A 14,439-nucleotide genomic window follows, 5' to 3' on the forward strand; every position below is an offset into this window, starting at 1 on the left:
AAGGGTTCTGTATTCAAGGGTGAAAATGTACCTATCTGACTTGCACTTTATGGTGTATTATCAAAAGTCTAAAGGCTATAAAAATATATTAAACAGTCAGTAATCAATTATTATAAGTTATTTACTACTTTCAGGACGCAAAGCGCATGTTAGCCCTAAAAAGTAGATTGATTACAGTGTTAAATTTAGAAATAAGAAATAATAGATTAAAAAAATCTAAATACATACGTTTTTAAATGTCACATTTTGTCAGTTTTTATAGTTATAAATTTCATTGTCATCGGGTTTGAAGATACACTGAAAATATCAGCCTGCTAGCTTATCGGGAAGTGACTCAAAATTAAGTTGCAAAAATTTAACCGGAATGACAAACAAACATACAAACAAGAAAGTGAGTTTATAAAAACGTGGAAAATATCGACACTATTGAGGTGTCACAATAAATAATTATGGAAGTTATAGTAATAATTTCCTATTTCTATTAGTATTTAATCTCGCGTATAATTTAATAATTAAATTAGTGGTCTCCACACACCGATCTGAATCATGCAAATTAAAACCCATTACAGTGCGTAATTTAATTACCAATCCATTTTGCAATATTAATTTAACAAAGCATCAGATGTAGGTGTAGTGTTATTAAAATGCTGGTATTGTCTCATTGCATTAATTATTTAAATTGTAATTATTTGATTTTAATATTTTTTTGGCAAGGTTTCAGGCACAAAACGCAAAAAAAATATTAATTCTCTGGCATTCAGGCGCGAGTAACCTAAATGACATAAAAATATTATTTTTTTGGAAATCTGTTTGACGGACTTAACAGTTTTTATGTCAAAAACCCAATTTCAAAATTTATTGTATATATGGAGATGGTAGTTTCTTAGAAGGTGTATTTCTAAATAAAGACCAGTAATAAAACATTTCTAATTATATCCGGGAGTGCTGTAGATGAAGATACGATGCAATAGGGAATAGAAAAGGATTGCCCCGATATCTTGGTATTTATGTTGTATTGTATCAAAGGAAAACGATTTGTTTCGTGGAAAGTTTGAACAGAAAAACCACTAAAACGATCGAACGACGTGTTTTGAGCAAGGTCTGTACAGAAAAATCGCTATTGTTCATATCGTGATGTAGATGTTAGTTGTAAGTGTAGAAGCATGAACATTTAACAAATTCGCATATACGCTCATAGTCGCTTAGCCTATATGATAATCTAATCTTATAAAAGGTGTTAGTAAGTTCTATACTAAATAACATCGAAATCGATCCTGCTGTTTGGGCGTTTAGAGGTAAAAAATATACAGTTTTTGAGTTATTAAACTTTTTCATCGTTTTTGGGGTACTCCAACTAAAATACAGGTGTTCTAAAATATTCTTATTCAATATACAACTAAAATATTAACTGGTATCTTATTTCTGTCACGGGGCAACCTCATGGTCCCCGGTCCTTGTAAGGCTTAAACGGGGACACAGGTCCAAACATGCAGAGGTCTTGTTGATAACTTTAATCTATGAGTATCTACCAGATGCCATCTACCGCTGGTCTATAAAATAAAAAAAAAACATGGACTGTCCAAGTTAGGTACTAAACTATAGCAAATTATTGTATTGCGTATAACTATTGGTATAATGTTAAATGAAATCGATTCCTTTATAAGCTATGGAAAACTATATTTATACTGTCTATTTTTGTGTAAAGGATTTTGAAAACAAGCTGCTATTTCAAAATGTTAATTAGATATAAATAATTGGAGATAAAATAGCAAGCAGACGCTGGTTAAACATAACCTTCGTTACGATACAATCATTTATCGAAAATAGCTTAGAATAATGGTTCGTTTAACAAGCGTAGCTCCAATGCTGCCCTGATTTTATGTCTTTAAGACGTTTGTCATTTCCTTCAGCTCATTTTATTACAACTATAATAAAAATAAAAGTTCTAGTAACGGATATTCCATTAAACTTTTCATGATCCAATTGGCGCATCGGATGGGTTGGCATTTAAAGATAGAGAAGAATCTTTAACTAGACATTAATTCTATTGATTTTTTTAATGGGAATTATGGAAATAGTAACTACAGTTCTTTGTGGCGATCATTGTGAATCGCAGTAATAACTTTTCTCATTATTTTCCTATTTTCGTATGGTTGTGTTGTGTTCGTGTCAGAGTTTTCAATCTTTTCTTGTTTCCTCACGATTTTTTCCTTTACCATTAAAATAAATATAAATCGTGTATTACTATTTTAAAAATAAATTGGTGAAAAACGGGGTTTGAACCTGACTTTTGACTTGGCAGTCTAACGTTCATACCACTAGGCTATATATTATATAACTTTTGCTTCTATGTCATATTTATTTCGGTTGCAGTAACACCTTTTGACATTTGAGATATGTCAAAATGCGTTGGAGGCAGACTGACATGCATTTTTGTGGGACGTTTTATTGTAGGACACACAAAATATGGAGTTGACTGTCAAAACAATTAATAGAAATGTATGGTGCAACGGTCCGCTCAGTTTGAGTGAAATCAGTGGTTGCTCTGAAGTATATAAAAATACCAGCGTACAATTTTTCACGGCTTTGCTAACAAAAGCTAAAGTAATTAATTTGAAAAATGTAAACAGCATGAGACGTTGCTTGAAAGTATTTCTTAATTAAAGTGAATTTTTAGGGTCCGTAAGAGTAAAAACGCAACCTCATTACAAGGTTTCGCTGGGTGTCCGTCTAGCCCTTTCTTCTTCCGTTCTTCTATCCGTCACATAACTCTCATGAACCATGACAGTTAGAAAGCAAAAATATCATGGATGCTAATATTGTTGGCGCTATACCCATAATAAATACAAAATCGGTTAAATAAATTATGGATCAACATTTTTTCCTTCGTGTTACGACTCCTCCACTCTTACGACTGTTTTTCTCAAACCTACAAGTTACCAAAACCAAAAAATTCATTACGCAAAAACAATATGACCAACTGAATAACGATACTGCAAAAACACCGTCTTAGCGCTCCTGTTTCGGTTAGGCTACGTTAAGATACAGATGCGACGTGTTGATAACTTCGTTATTTAGTTAGGCGGCTCCAGCGGCAGCTCACTGCCGCCTTCTTATCTGTGAACTTGAGAGTTATTTGATCTTATTACCAGAAATAACGTTTTCTTGTGAACTGCAATAGTTTCTATAGTTAGGTAAAGGGGTGCTTACACGGCTTGAAATGGTCGATACCTTTTTTTGTTTCATAGGATTTAATTTATGGGGAAGTGTAGAGATTAAAAATTTGTTTCTTACTATTGCATGTTATTGTGAAAAGGTTTTTTTTTGGATTTCTTAAAATACCCGATACCAGGCTAACTGTGAAAACTAAGCCACAGTAAACGTTTTTTTTTAAATCTGTCAGCTGTTGCTAGTTGTATTCTCTCAGCGGCTGAGGTGGAAAACATACTTATACGAAATAAAATCTTTTTTGCTAATTATGTTCTACTTAGCTTTTAACAACAGTAACTAATAATCAAAGTCCATAGATATGTCGATTAAAATTTTCACTAATGTTTTTCTTATATTTTTTTCCCATCCCACTTTCTCGTCCACCTAACCTCCTTTCTTTCTACCTAACTTTCTTAAATCTCAACCCTCCAATACCTAGAGTCTAAACAACCAGTTCCGTTTACAGAGCCGTATGGTCTAACAATGGTTTCCAATCACAGCACTGAATGGCAGGGCTTCTAGCCTTTATAGACCGGCTCACAAAGGCGGCTATACGACCACTTAATATTGTTTCTTTATGTATTGGGAGTAAATAGGCTAAGAGGTTATAGGGTTATACGAGAAGTATCGATAAGAATGTAGGTATTGGAGTTTTCAAACTATTTCTGTTTCATTTTTCAAAAAGCGACTCCCGCACTAAGGGATTTTCTAAGGAGTATTATAATGTTCAAGCCTCATTTAGACAGAGTCAGGTCAAGTATTCGTGGATCTCAAAAAACGTTTGTCCAACGCGGGAATCGACCCTGCGATTCGTATTTTGTCTCACTCATGTGTGACGTCAAGTCTGTGTATATGTTACCTTTCCTAAACATTAAAATAGTTGCTTTCTGTAGATGTCTACAAAAATATATGTTTTTAGTTTTTATGCCCCTATTGTAAAAATATCAGACAAAAACAGACAGTTTGTATGATGCTTGTGTGAACTAAAAACTGAAGCCGTCTGTTCACCGCCGAAAAGTCTCGAAATGACTAACAGTACATGACGACACTTAAGCTTAAAACAAATGGCATAACAAAACATTCAGGCATTTAAATTACGTAATTCTAAGAGGCACGCGTACACAAACCTCCGGAACATTCTCCATCAAGCTATTTGAGTATTAATAATAAATAGTGGCTGTCACTCCGTTTACACAATGGTAACCGCGATCTTAGAGCCGTCATGTAATGCTACTAAGAATCCACTGACGAGGTTTAATATTAAATGTCTCTGAAGAAAATATTTTCTTATGCTTTCTTTGAATGTTTTAAGTATATGAATATGCGGTATGGTGAAAATAGTTGAGTGTTTATTATTGGAATCAAAACCAGTTTTTAAAACTCCAGGTAAAAAGATATATTTAAGTATTGTTTTTTTTTTATATTTTTTTCTTAAATAACTTAGTAATTGCCCGCCATTAAACGACTGGCAAACTCAGCATTTAAAAAAATTGCATCAAGGAAAATTTTATTGCCATATTAAATATTATTTGATGCAAGAGAAGGTAAGACTAATATAAATAAGTAGGTACCAGTATTGCGCTTACAAAGGATGTTAATGATAATAAAGAAATACAAAATAATATTAACGCCAAAAAGTCTCAACTACTCAACACGTTGACCCTCAAGTAGGCTTAAGGTCCCTAAAGCAATTCCACAAGATTACCGTACCACATTTACTTTCAAAAGAATATAAAAGCAGTAAATTAAAGTTTTTAAGATTAAGGACGTCGATCGCTCACTCAATTTGGTATCTTTTGTTGTCAAAACCAACGAAAATCATTAAACTCCTGAATTTGGGAAACTCGTGGGGTCGTGACCCGTGGACGACTTTATTTGTGATCTGATGAAAGGTTTAGAAGTTGTATACGTATTTGTAAAGGGAGTTCATAGTTTGCTAGATTATTTTTATTCAGGATAAACAACCTGGACGGTATCAGAGTTTTATTTTAACTTCAAATTTCAAAACACACCCTTTATGAAATATCAGATGAAGGATTCCCTCATTAAGTTTTCTTGCACCGACTTTAGTCAGAGATAATTATTTTTTATTGCTCACATTAAATTCAAAATGACTGGAGCGGGATCGGATTGGAACCTACAAACTTCGACTCGGTGCTTCGACTGTTTTAAGCTAGTTAAGTTTCGTTCGATAAGAAGTATGTGTGAGTAATATTACCTTCAACTATTAAAGTATTAATTACATACATTAGTTTTACGACAATTTTCTCAAAACACTAAAGACATGAGCACCAGAATGTCCGAGCCTCGAAAATCTGACGTCGACAGCTCAATGATTTCAAGAGTACTTCTATAATATTTGATGTCGTCCATCCATCCTGATGTTTTTGTCTTTGCCACTATGATGAAGATAGATCAGAATAAAAGGCTTTTAAGATTCTTTTTGCCAGCTCTCAGTGTTCGTTCCATTTGATTGTCATTCGTTTTGATCGTATCAGGAAAGAGTAATCTGTTTTTAGGATTCCGTACCTAGAGTGTTAAAACGAAATGATATTAAGCTCCGCTGTATTTCATCAACCTTGATGACTAGACTGTTAAAATTTTCACTATAATGTGAGTTTGCTGCCGCCAAATACAAAAAATAGAGATGCTCAAAGTGCTTGTTATTTAGTTTAAATTAGGTATAATTTTCATGTCATAATTTCATAAATTTATACATACAAGCCAGAGATGAATGAAATATTCTATCATAAATTACCTATTACTTATTTCTTTTTATAATATAATATAATAAGGAAAGTTAAATAGAGCGAGAAAGCTACAAAGCATCTCGTTGAATTATCTCACTCGTCCATCTTAATCATTCTGATTACCAACCTCTTAATGAAGAGCTCACTGGAGTACACCCATCTGTGATATTATCAACGTACAAATATCATTAACAAAACTCGAAACACACATCGCCTGCATATTATTTAATAACACAGGGTGGCAAGCGCGAAAATCCAAACACCCCGCACATCTAAAATAATTGTTTGTTTTAAACTTCATGGCAAGTTGAAATAACAATGAAATAATACCTGAAAGTTACAACCTCATTAAAACTGGGAAGTTGGTACAAAACTACGGAGGAATAATTTTCTGGTAACACTGAGGGCCTACGACAGCATATAGTAACATTTGTAGTTTTAGAAGTGAGACAGCGCTTTACGTCTTATATCGCGCCATCTTGCTTCAACAGCTTAGCATTCGATACTTAAAGTTTCAGTGGTGGTAAGTCTGAACTAGATTGTGTATTTGTGAATGGAAACAGTTGAACATTTCTCTCTTATTTGTGTTTTAACTTACGTGTGTCCGATTGTTTGCTTGCAGTACACATATGAACAGATGTTGTAATGCCGTATTTGCTATCGGCTATGTAGTCGTAAGGGTAGAATATAAGCTGGTGAACACACTTACAAGCACGTTCTATTGTAACACGTTTAAATGACAACGATCTGTTGGAAAATCGAGATTATTTCTTGTGTTGTGTGGTTTGCATGCATAACATCGGAGTCTTTTAGAGACTACGTGCTGTGCAAGAAACCGGTCAAGTGCGAGTCGGACTCTTGACTAAGGGTTACCAATGGCATTTGACGGGCCTGTTGGTCTAGTGGTTAGCGACCCTGACTGGTATACCGGAGGTCGTGGGTTCGATTCCCGCCCAGGACAAAGGTTTGTGTGATGAGCATGATCATTTGTTCTAGTGTCTGGGTGTAATTTATCTATAATATGTATGTATTTAGAAATATATAAGTAAGTTTATCAGTTGTCTGGTTACCATAACACAAGCTCTGCTTAGCTTGGGATCAGATAACCGTGTGTGAGTTGTCCCAGGATATATATATGTATATATTTGGTCATCTATGTATCTTTATTTATAATTGTAAAATAATCTTTAAAAATATATACTGTACCTATAGCTATCATAGTCCGTGGTATAAATACAGGTGTCGGACAAGAGTTTTATTTTTACTCTTTCAGTACAGAACCCTAAAAAATTTATATGATTATTATATAAGTGACAACTTAATATACAAAATATCGTTGACTGTTTAAAACTTTTTTAAGAGCTCTCATTTTTTTGTTCACTTTTATTACGTTACATTTTATGCGATTTCAACAAAGACCTTGTTGTTTTCTCTTCGCCTTAATAAATCATTAGATTACCTTCGAAAATAAAGTGTGCATAAATAAAATTACTACCTAATCTCGCAAATTTACTTTACCCCTGGACGCTGGCAACCAATTTATCTCAATCGTGATTTTTGAGATATTAGTTTAGCCGAAACGGTTTCGCCCAAAATCGGGAAGTCAGTTTTCTCCGCATTATTTTACGAGTGCACCTGATTTACCCTTAATCGCTTTTTACGACCCTTAAGGGACCAAATGGGTTGCCTTTTTTTGGTTGCCAACGACAAGGCAGAAAATAAATTTAATATATTATGCGTAACTTTATAAAAAGTTATTTCGTATGGTAAAAGGGATTTTGGTGTGTTGAGAAAGAAATTAATATACAAGAAATAATCTCATTTTATGTTTAACCTTCTTAATCATCTAAAATTAGTAGTATCTAGGAACTAAACTAAACTAATATTTACATTTTGAAAGCTATATCAATATAAAAAGAAAAATATGCATTATTTACAAAGCGTCAAAAAAGATATCCTCATCCCTGCCAAAGTCGGGAAACGTGCCCAGAAGGCTGGCTGCATTGCCACGTTGTATGGCAATGCTAATTCTTTGGGCAAAATATAGACCAGCCTTCTGATCACGTGTAGAGTCGACCAAACGCTTTGCGAGTTCTTTATAAAAAAAGGAAAGATATATTATCTTAACAGAAAGAAATTAAGAAATTAGATTTAATTGTACATAGGCTGAGTTGATTGATAGACATGTAAGATTTAGTATTCCCGTTGGGGTAAATGAATTATGTGTTTTCAATACTCAATGCTCAATACTCAATATTTTATTTGCACTCCACAATGTATACATTAGGTCTTGACAAAATAAACTTAAGAGTAACAATCGTGGACCCTGTTAGGCACGGCAAAGTAGGAGAGAGGAGAGCGGCTAAAATTACATGTAAGTAATTAATTTATAAACATTGTTTAGCATGCAATATACCTATAACTAATTATTTAAATTATACGTATTATACATATTATATATGTTTTATTGCTGGGATATTTAAAATTATTTAGAAATTAATGGAATGTAGTTATAGCCGCTAGCTAGCTGCGATACAAATTGAAAATAATCCCACGCTAATATAAAATCGAGATAAAAACTATCCTATATGGTCAATTCAGGCTATAAAATATCTTTGGACCGAGTTTCATCTAAATCGATTCAGTGGTTTTTGCGTGAAAGGAACCAACATAGAAATTTTCGCTCTTATCATGATAAGGATTTAAACTCTTGAATTACTTTGTTCACTGTTCTCATACCTATGTCCAGTTGAATGATCAACACTGTAGAATCCTACTACTATTATAAAGGCGAAAGTTTGTAAGTATGGATGTATGGATGTTTGTTACTTACCACAATATAGCTTATACATCAGAATAACACAAAGGCTACAAATTTTGAGGTTTCTAATGTGAGGTCGTAAAAAAACACATTTTTTGCGCTTACATTGCAAACGCTGACTGAATCCTACAAGATAGATAGAAGGTAGATATAAATTATAACTTATATCTTCTAACCGCGCGGACGAAGTCGCGGGCAACAGCTAGTAAGAAAATATTCAAGATGAAATCTGGATTGAATATTCTGAATACACCAATACGCAATAAAGCAGTGCGGTGATCAATGTTCCCTTTCTGTATGAGATATAAAATGAGATATTTTTTTTTATTTCTCTTTTATGTGGACTACGCGGTTGGAATGGAAACTGATTCGATTCGTACCATAGATATGTATGAGAAGAATGTTCCGTTCATAGGCTACGGAAAATTTAATCTTCTGGGCTTATTGTGAGAGCGCCAAGCCTAGGATTTTTCTTTCTTTATAGAATATGCATTGTTACTTTGGAAATACTTATGTTTAAAATAGTACTTTAAATGGTATTTTTATTGGTGTAAAATTTATTTAATTAAGGGCAGTGTAATAAAATTAGTACCACATTTTTTTCCTTTTCTGACATTCAATTTTTTTATGAAAATAAATCTAAATCTAAACTTTCGCACACGCCTATTTTGATTTAAATTTTGACTTATCTCTGACTGGTTCTGGACTGGCTCTGAATGCTAAACCGGAGATCGTTGTTTGTTTTCGATCCAAGAAAAACACAAGTTTTAGTTACTTATCAAGTTACTATGATAACTAGTTAACACATACATATAGGTAGATACAGAAAAAATATCTCTATTCATTTTGTCGGAATCGAACCCACGACGTCCACCTAGCGCAGTCAATGTCTCTAAAAGACCTATGACACATTATACCTGCCTAGCTATATGGAAGTGGTTAGGTTATTATAATTCTGACAATTCTTACTACTGTATATTGAAATACATCGTAAAATGTGTAGCAGTTACGTAGGTGTTAGTAATGGCTTTATGACAAAAGCGCAATAAAACTTTTAGTGCGGCGATGATAATCCGGCGAACCTTAAGTAATTAGATGTTAATATTTTGGTCTATTGTAAGGTCAAATTTAGGTAGAATAATAATTAAATATATTTTTGTAACAGGAAATACACGGTGATTTTTTACAAATACATGAACTGGGCAGCTTCAGTTCATGTATCCGATGTAAAATACCCCTAGGCGCGATTTTTTTTTAAATCAACTAAGATAATAAGTCCGAAGAAAAATTAACAAGAGAAATCTGAAATATACTCTTAAAAATGATAAAAACGCCGCCGCCCGCGCCCCTGAACTATTGTTACAAGGTTTAGACCGCGCTCGCAACAGAGCTGTGTTTCTAAAAAACTAGGAATTGCATCATAATGTTGAAAAAAAAAATGCATTTAAATTTATTCAAATCTCATAAATACCTATTTTTTATCATGAACGTGTTCTAGTTATTGGATACATGAACTGGGCTGCTTTTGTAAGACGACTAAAAAATCACCGTGTATATCGGAAATCACACAAATTCTAGTTCAGTCCTTGGTACCTTTATCACTCGGCTATCCTTGCATTTAATATTACATGCGGTTCTATCAACGGACTGGTACCCACAAAGTTGCATCTTCAATTATTTTTACCATTTCAGATTTAGCTAAATCGAATAAATTGAACAAAGATGAATCGTTTTTATTTCGTGCTTAGAAAGTTTCACCAAACACCACATTAACCCAATAGCGGGGAAAAAGATAAAATATAAGAATAGCAAACAAACATTAAATTAAAATACAAATAAACCAACACTGTTAACAATTTGCTCCTAGTTTCAATAAACAAACCAGCGAAAAAGGTTCATCGCTTTTATCAAACGCTTCACGAGTCAATTGTTATATTGAATAACAGACATCATATGAATGTCAAATACCGAAACAGAACGAACACAAATAATTCTAAACACAGGTGCTTTTTGTTTTCGAACAAAACAACAAAAAACGTCAATTTGACGGCGAGTTCGTGAACAACGCTTTGTAAAGATGCCACTTTTAGATAAAAGAGCAATATTTTATGGACGATTTAGAATTCTTGTTCAAATCTAGAACTTTTTTTAGGTTTTTTCTCACTTTATGTTGTTATATATACGAAATATGTTGTTTTCAATTGACGTGTTTTTTTTTTAATATCACTTATACCAAGTAACGTTATGGAATATAATATATACACGGTGATTTTTTAGTCGTCTTACAAAAGGAGCCCAGTTCATGTATTCGACGTAAAATACCCCTAGCCGCGATTATAATTTTTTTATCATCAACTAAGACAATAATAACGAAGAAAATTAAACAAGAGAAATCTGAAAATACTCTTAAAAATGATAAAAACGCCGCCGCCCGCGCCCCTCACCATTGTTACAAGGCTCGGACCGCGCTCGCAACAGAGCTGTGTTTCTAAAAAACTACGAATTGCATCATAATATTGAATAAAAATTGCATTTTAAATTTATTCAAATCACATAAATACCTATTTTTTTTATCATGAACGTGTTCTAGTCATTGGATACATGAACTGGGCTGCTTTTGTAAGACGACTAAAAAATCACGGTGTATAAAGTAATAAATCTTAAATATCGATTTCTACACAAAATCTTCACTGTAACCGTTGTCGTAGAGGAACTCCGCTACGCGCTACGTATTACGAAACTAAGCTACGTGCTACGACACATTTACATATACCGTCATAGGAGACATAGAACTTCAAATGAATTACGAGAAAGTTCCGTCGTGCATTGGTAAGTTCTCACAGTGACTTAGTCACTACCTATGCATCGGTCATCGTTTGCATGTAAGAGCACCTCCGTATTCATCACACATACTAACTCAGATTAATAGTTCAGACGTCTAAGCGTTTACGAACTGTAACAAACTTGCTCCAACAAGTAAGTCCTGAGAAACTCGAAGCAACAGTTAAGCTAAGTGTTGATCGGAACACAGATATTTCGCAAATTGAGCAACGCCAGCATTTAAATTGTACAAACACTCCAACTATAAATAGCATCAATTAAACATTCTCATTAAACCCTTAATCAAGAACGAAATTCCTCCGAATCTCAAACTCTCCCAAGCTGATACAAACGTGACCTTTGATTTTGTAGTAATACTCGACCAAATCCTTCGAAGACCCTAAATAAATCAACACATCCCACAAGCAATCTAAAATTTATAGTCATAGAGTTCAAATTTACTTACCTTCGATAAATCCTGGCCGGGGCGTATGTTGAACATCGGTAATTGAAGGAACATGATAGGATGTGGGAACTCGTGTGGGGAATCCTAATGATCCATTCGAAACCCTCTTTACATCTTTGCGATCTGCCATAGTTTTCATATCGACACTATCGGTTGTCCTGACATTTTTATCAACGGGAATTTTCGATAAGTTCTTGTAAATTTTTACTGTTTTCGAAAAGTCGTTGAATATTTTTGTTCTGGTCGCATCGTCTACTCGGAGTTTCTCCATTGAGTTGTTATCGAGCCCATCTGTGTGATTGTCATCTTCTAGCTCAAGATATATTTGGTATTCGTCATCGATGTCTACTGTTTTATTAGCTAGTGTTGTGATCGCTGTAGTGCTATCATTTTTTCTTCGAAACCTGTCGATAAGTGTTTGGTAATTTATGCTACTTACATTATTAATAAGCTCGTTATCATCATTAGTTTCTGGGGTTATCGTAAATTCTTCTACATTTGTATAATTAGGAATAATTTCATTTGAGATATCTTTTGTTTTGTTGGCGAGTGTTATGTTTGGGGAAATCATTTGTGTGTTGGTTGGAAGGAGGAGGGAGAGGGAGAGGAGTGTTGCGAGTAAGTTCAAGGTTGGATCGTAGAGGGGTAAGTAGAGGTGTAGGGGCGAGGAGGGCCGAGTTGTTCGCGTCATGCCAGGCCGGCGTTAACGCCGACTATCCTGTAACAAAGAACACCATTAATATCCAACACTTTCACTTAAGTTTTCAGTACATAATAGTTTCTTTATACATAATCTTTCACATTATACATTGTATTTTCTCCGAGTTGTATTACTCGTATGTGCGTAAATCGAAGTAAGTTTGTTAGGTAAAATATTTCATTTATGTTATATCCCACTGAGATTTTTTTGGTTAGGTTTTTCATGATTTATTATACCTTGGCTAAGAGTTTTGGTCGGTTTGGTTAGGTTACAACGCTCCAGGGAAGCTAAACCAAAAGTTATGTACAAGGTTCGTTCAGTTTTCTTGTTTTAATTATTTATGTTGAACATTTTCAAAGCCTGCCGTAGTGGTTTATTGAATCATTTTCTGTTGTAAAATTGTAGGTAGTATCTTTTTAGGGTTCGATTTCATAATTGTGTGAAAATGGAACCCAATTACTGTCTTTCTTTCTGTCTGTTTTTCAGTCCGTCTATCAGCTACCAGGCTGTATCGCATGAACAATATTACAAATTTAAAAGAAAAACAAAATAAGTCGTAGCTTGTTCTTCTTAACTTATTCATCCGGAGCCCTCAAGACTATGAGACCGGTTTGCACTTGACTGGTTATCAGAAAATCCAGGGCACATTATTATATTCATATCTCCTTATAACAAAAATAATTTAAACACTACAACTAGGTCTACCACTAAACCTCAAGTTTAATTTGACATCGATGTAAAGCGAGCATCCCTCACAATTTTGATTTGATTTGCGAACATTGACACAGTCATGTTTGGGGTTAGTTAATTAAATTCACGTCTCGTATGGCTTTCGCTAAGAACCCCAGTATACGACAATACCAATATTTGAATGTCATGTACCTGTGTTCTGATCCGTGTCAGTCCATTTGTAATTGTGTCAACAAATGTTACTATGTGTCGTTGTATTGTACTGTTCGATTGACTGATTGGTTGACAAGTTTTAACACGTTAAACGTCAGTGTCTTGCATAAGAATACATTTTTTTTAAAGAAGATCAGCCTCTTTGGTCAAATGTCGGAAAAAATCCGTGACATTTTGTGACTCGAAAACGTTTTGAGCGTTTTCCTTTGTCTTTTGTATAGACATGACAGGTCAAATTCACATGACTCATTGTAACGAAATGTCATTTCATACATTCGAGTGATGTTTATTGGGCAGTGGAAATTAAAGTCAAGTGAGAGTCAGATTCTCGAGTAAAGAGCAAATAAGCTAAAGAAAAATAAATATATAATAAAAATTGGTTAGTCACCGTAACGACTGCTGCTGAAAAGCATTTCAAATAAATCTAACTATTACAGTGATTTTTTTATATAAAACTTAATTATCAGAATCTTTACGAGACTAAAGTAACATAATAAAAATTACTTTTAAGACCTCTTGTGTGTGTACATAAATTATTAAATAAATAAATAAATAATTTCATGAATACAATGTTACTAGTTGCAAATTGTGAAAGACTTGAAATCCGTTTACGTAAATTGAAACATATGCTTAAACGTTTCAGAAGCTAGCACCCGCTGAGCGTGTCACAGAAACGCATTGTCATAAACAGATCCAATTTCACCGCGGCTTAAATCCACCAGAGAATTGCAAGGAAATTCAATTACTCGGCACGTTTTCTACAGACATT

General features: G+C 33.9%; 1 protein-coding gene across 1 annotated transcript in view; it reads right to left on the reverse strand.

Annotated features, from left to right (window-relative positions):
* The window catches only part of LOC113497386 (gamma-aminobutyric acid type B receptor subunit 2), a 58,433-nt gene extending 45,293 nt beyond the window's left edge, over window positions 1-13,140 (reverse strand). The window contains exon 1 of the mRNA XM_026876929.1: window positions 12,068-13,140. Within this exon, the coding sequence (XP_026732730.1) occupies window positions 12,068-12,758 (691 nt within the window). The 5' untranslated portion in view covers window positions 12,759-13,140. The remainder of the gene's footprint in view (window positions 1-12,067) is intronic.
* Window positions 13,141-14,439: the final 1,299 nt, after the last annotated feature.

This window comes from Trichoplusia ni, chromosome 9 (genome assembly GCF_003590095.1).
Source record: "Trichoplusia ni isolate ovarian cell line Hi5 chromosome 9, tn1, whole genome shotgun sequence".
NCBI classification, from domain to species: domain Eukaryota; kingdom Metazoa; phylum Arthropoda; class Insecta; order Lepidoptera; family Noctuidae; genus Trichoplusia; species Trichoplusia ni.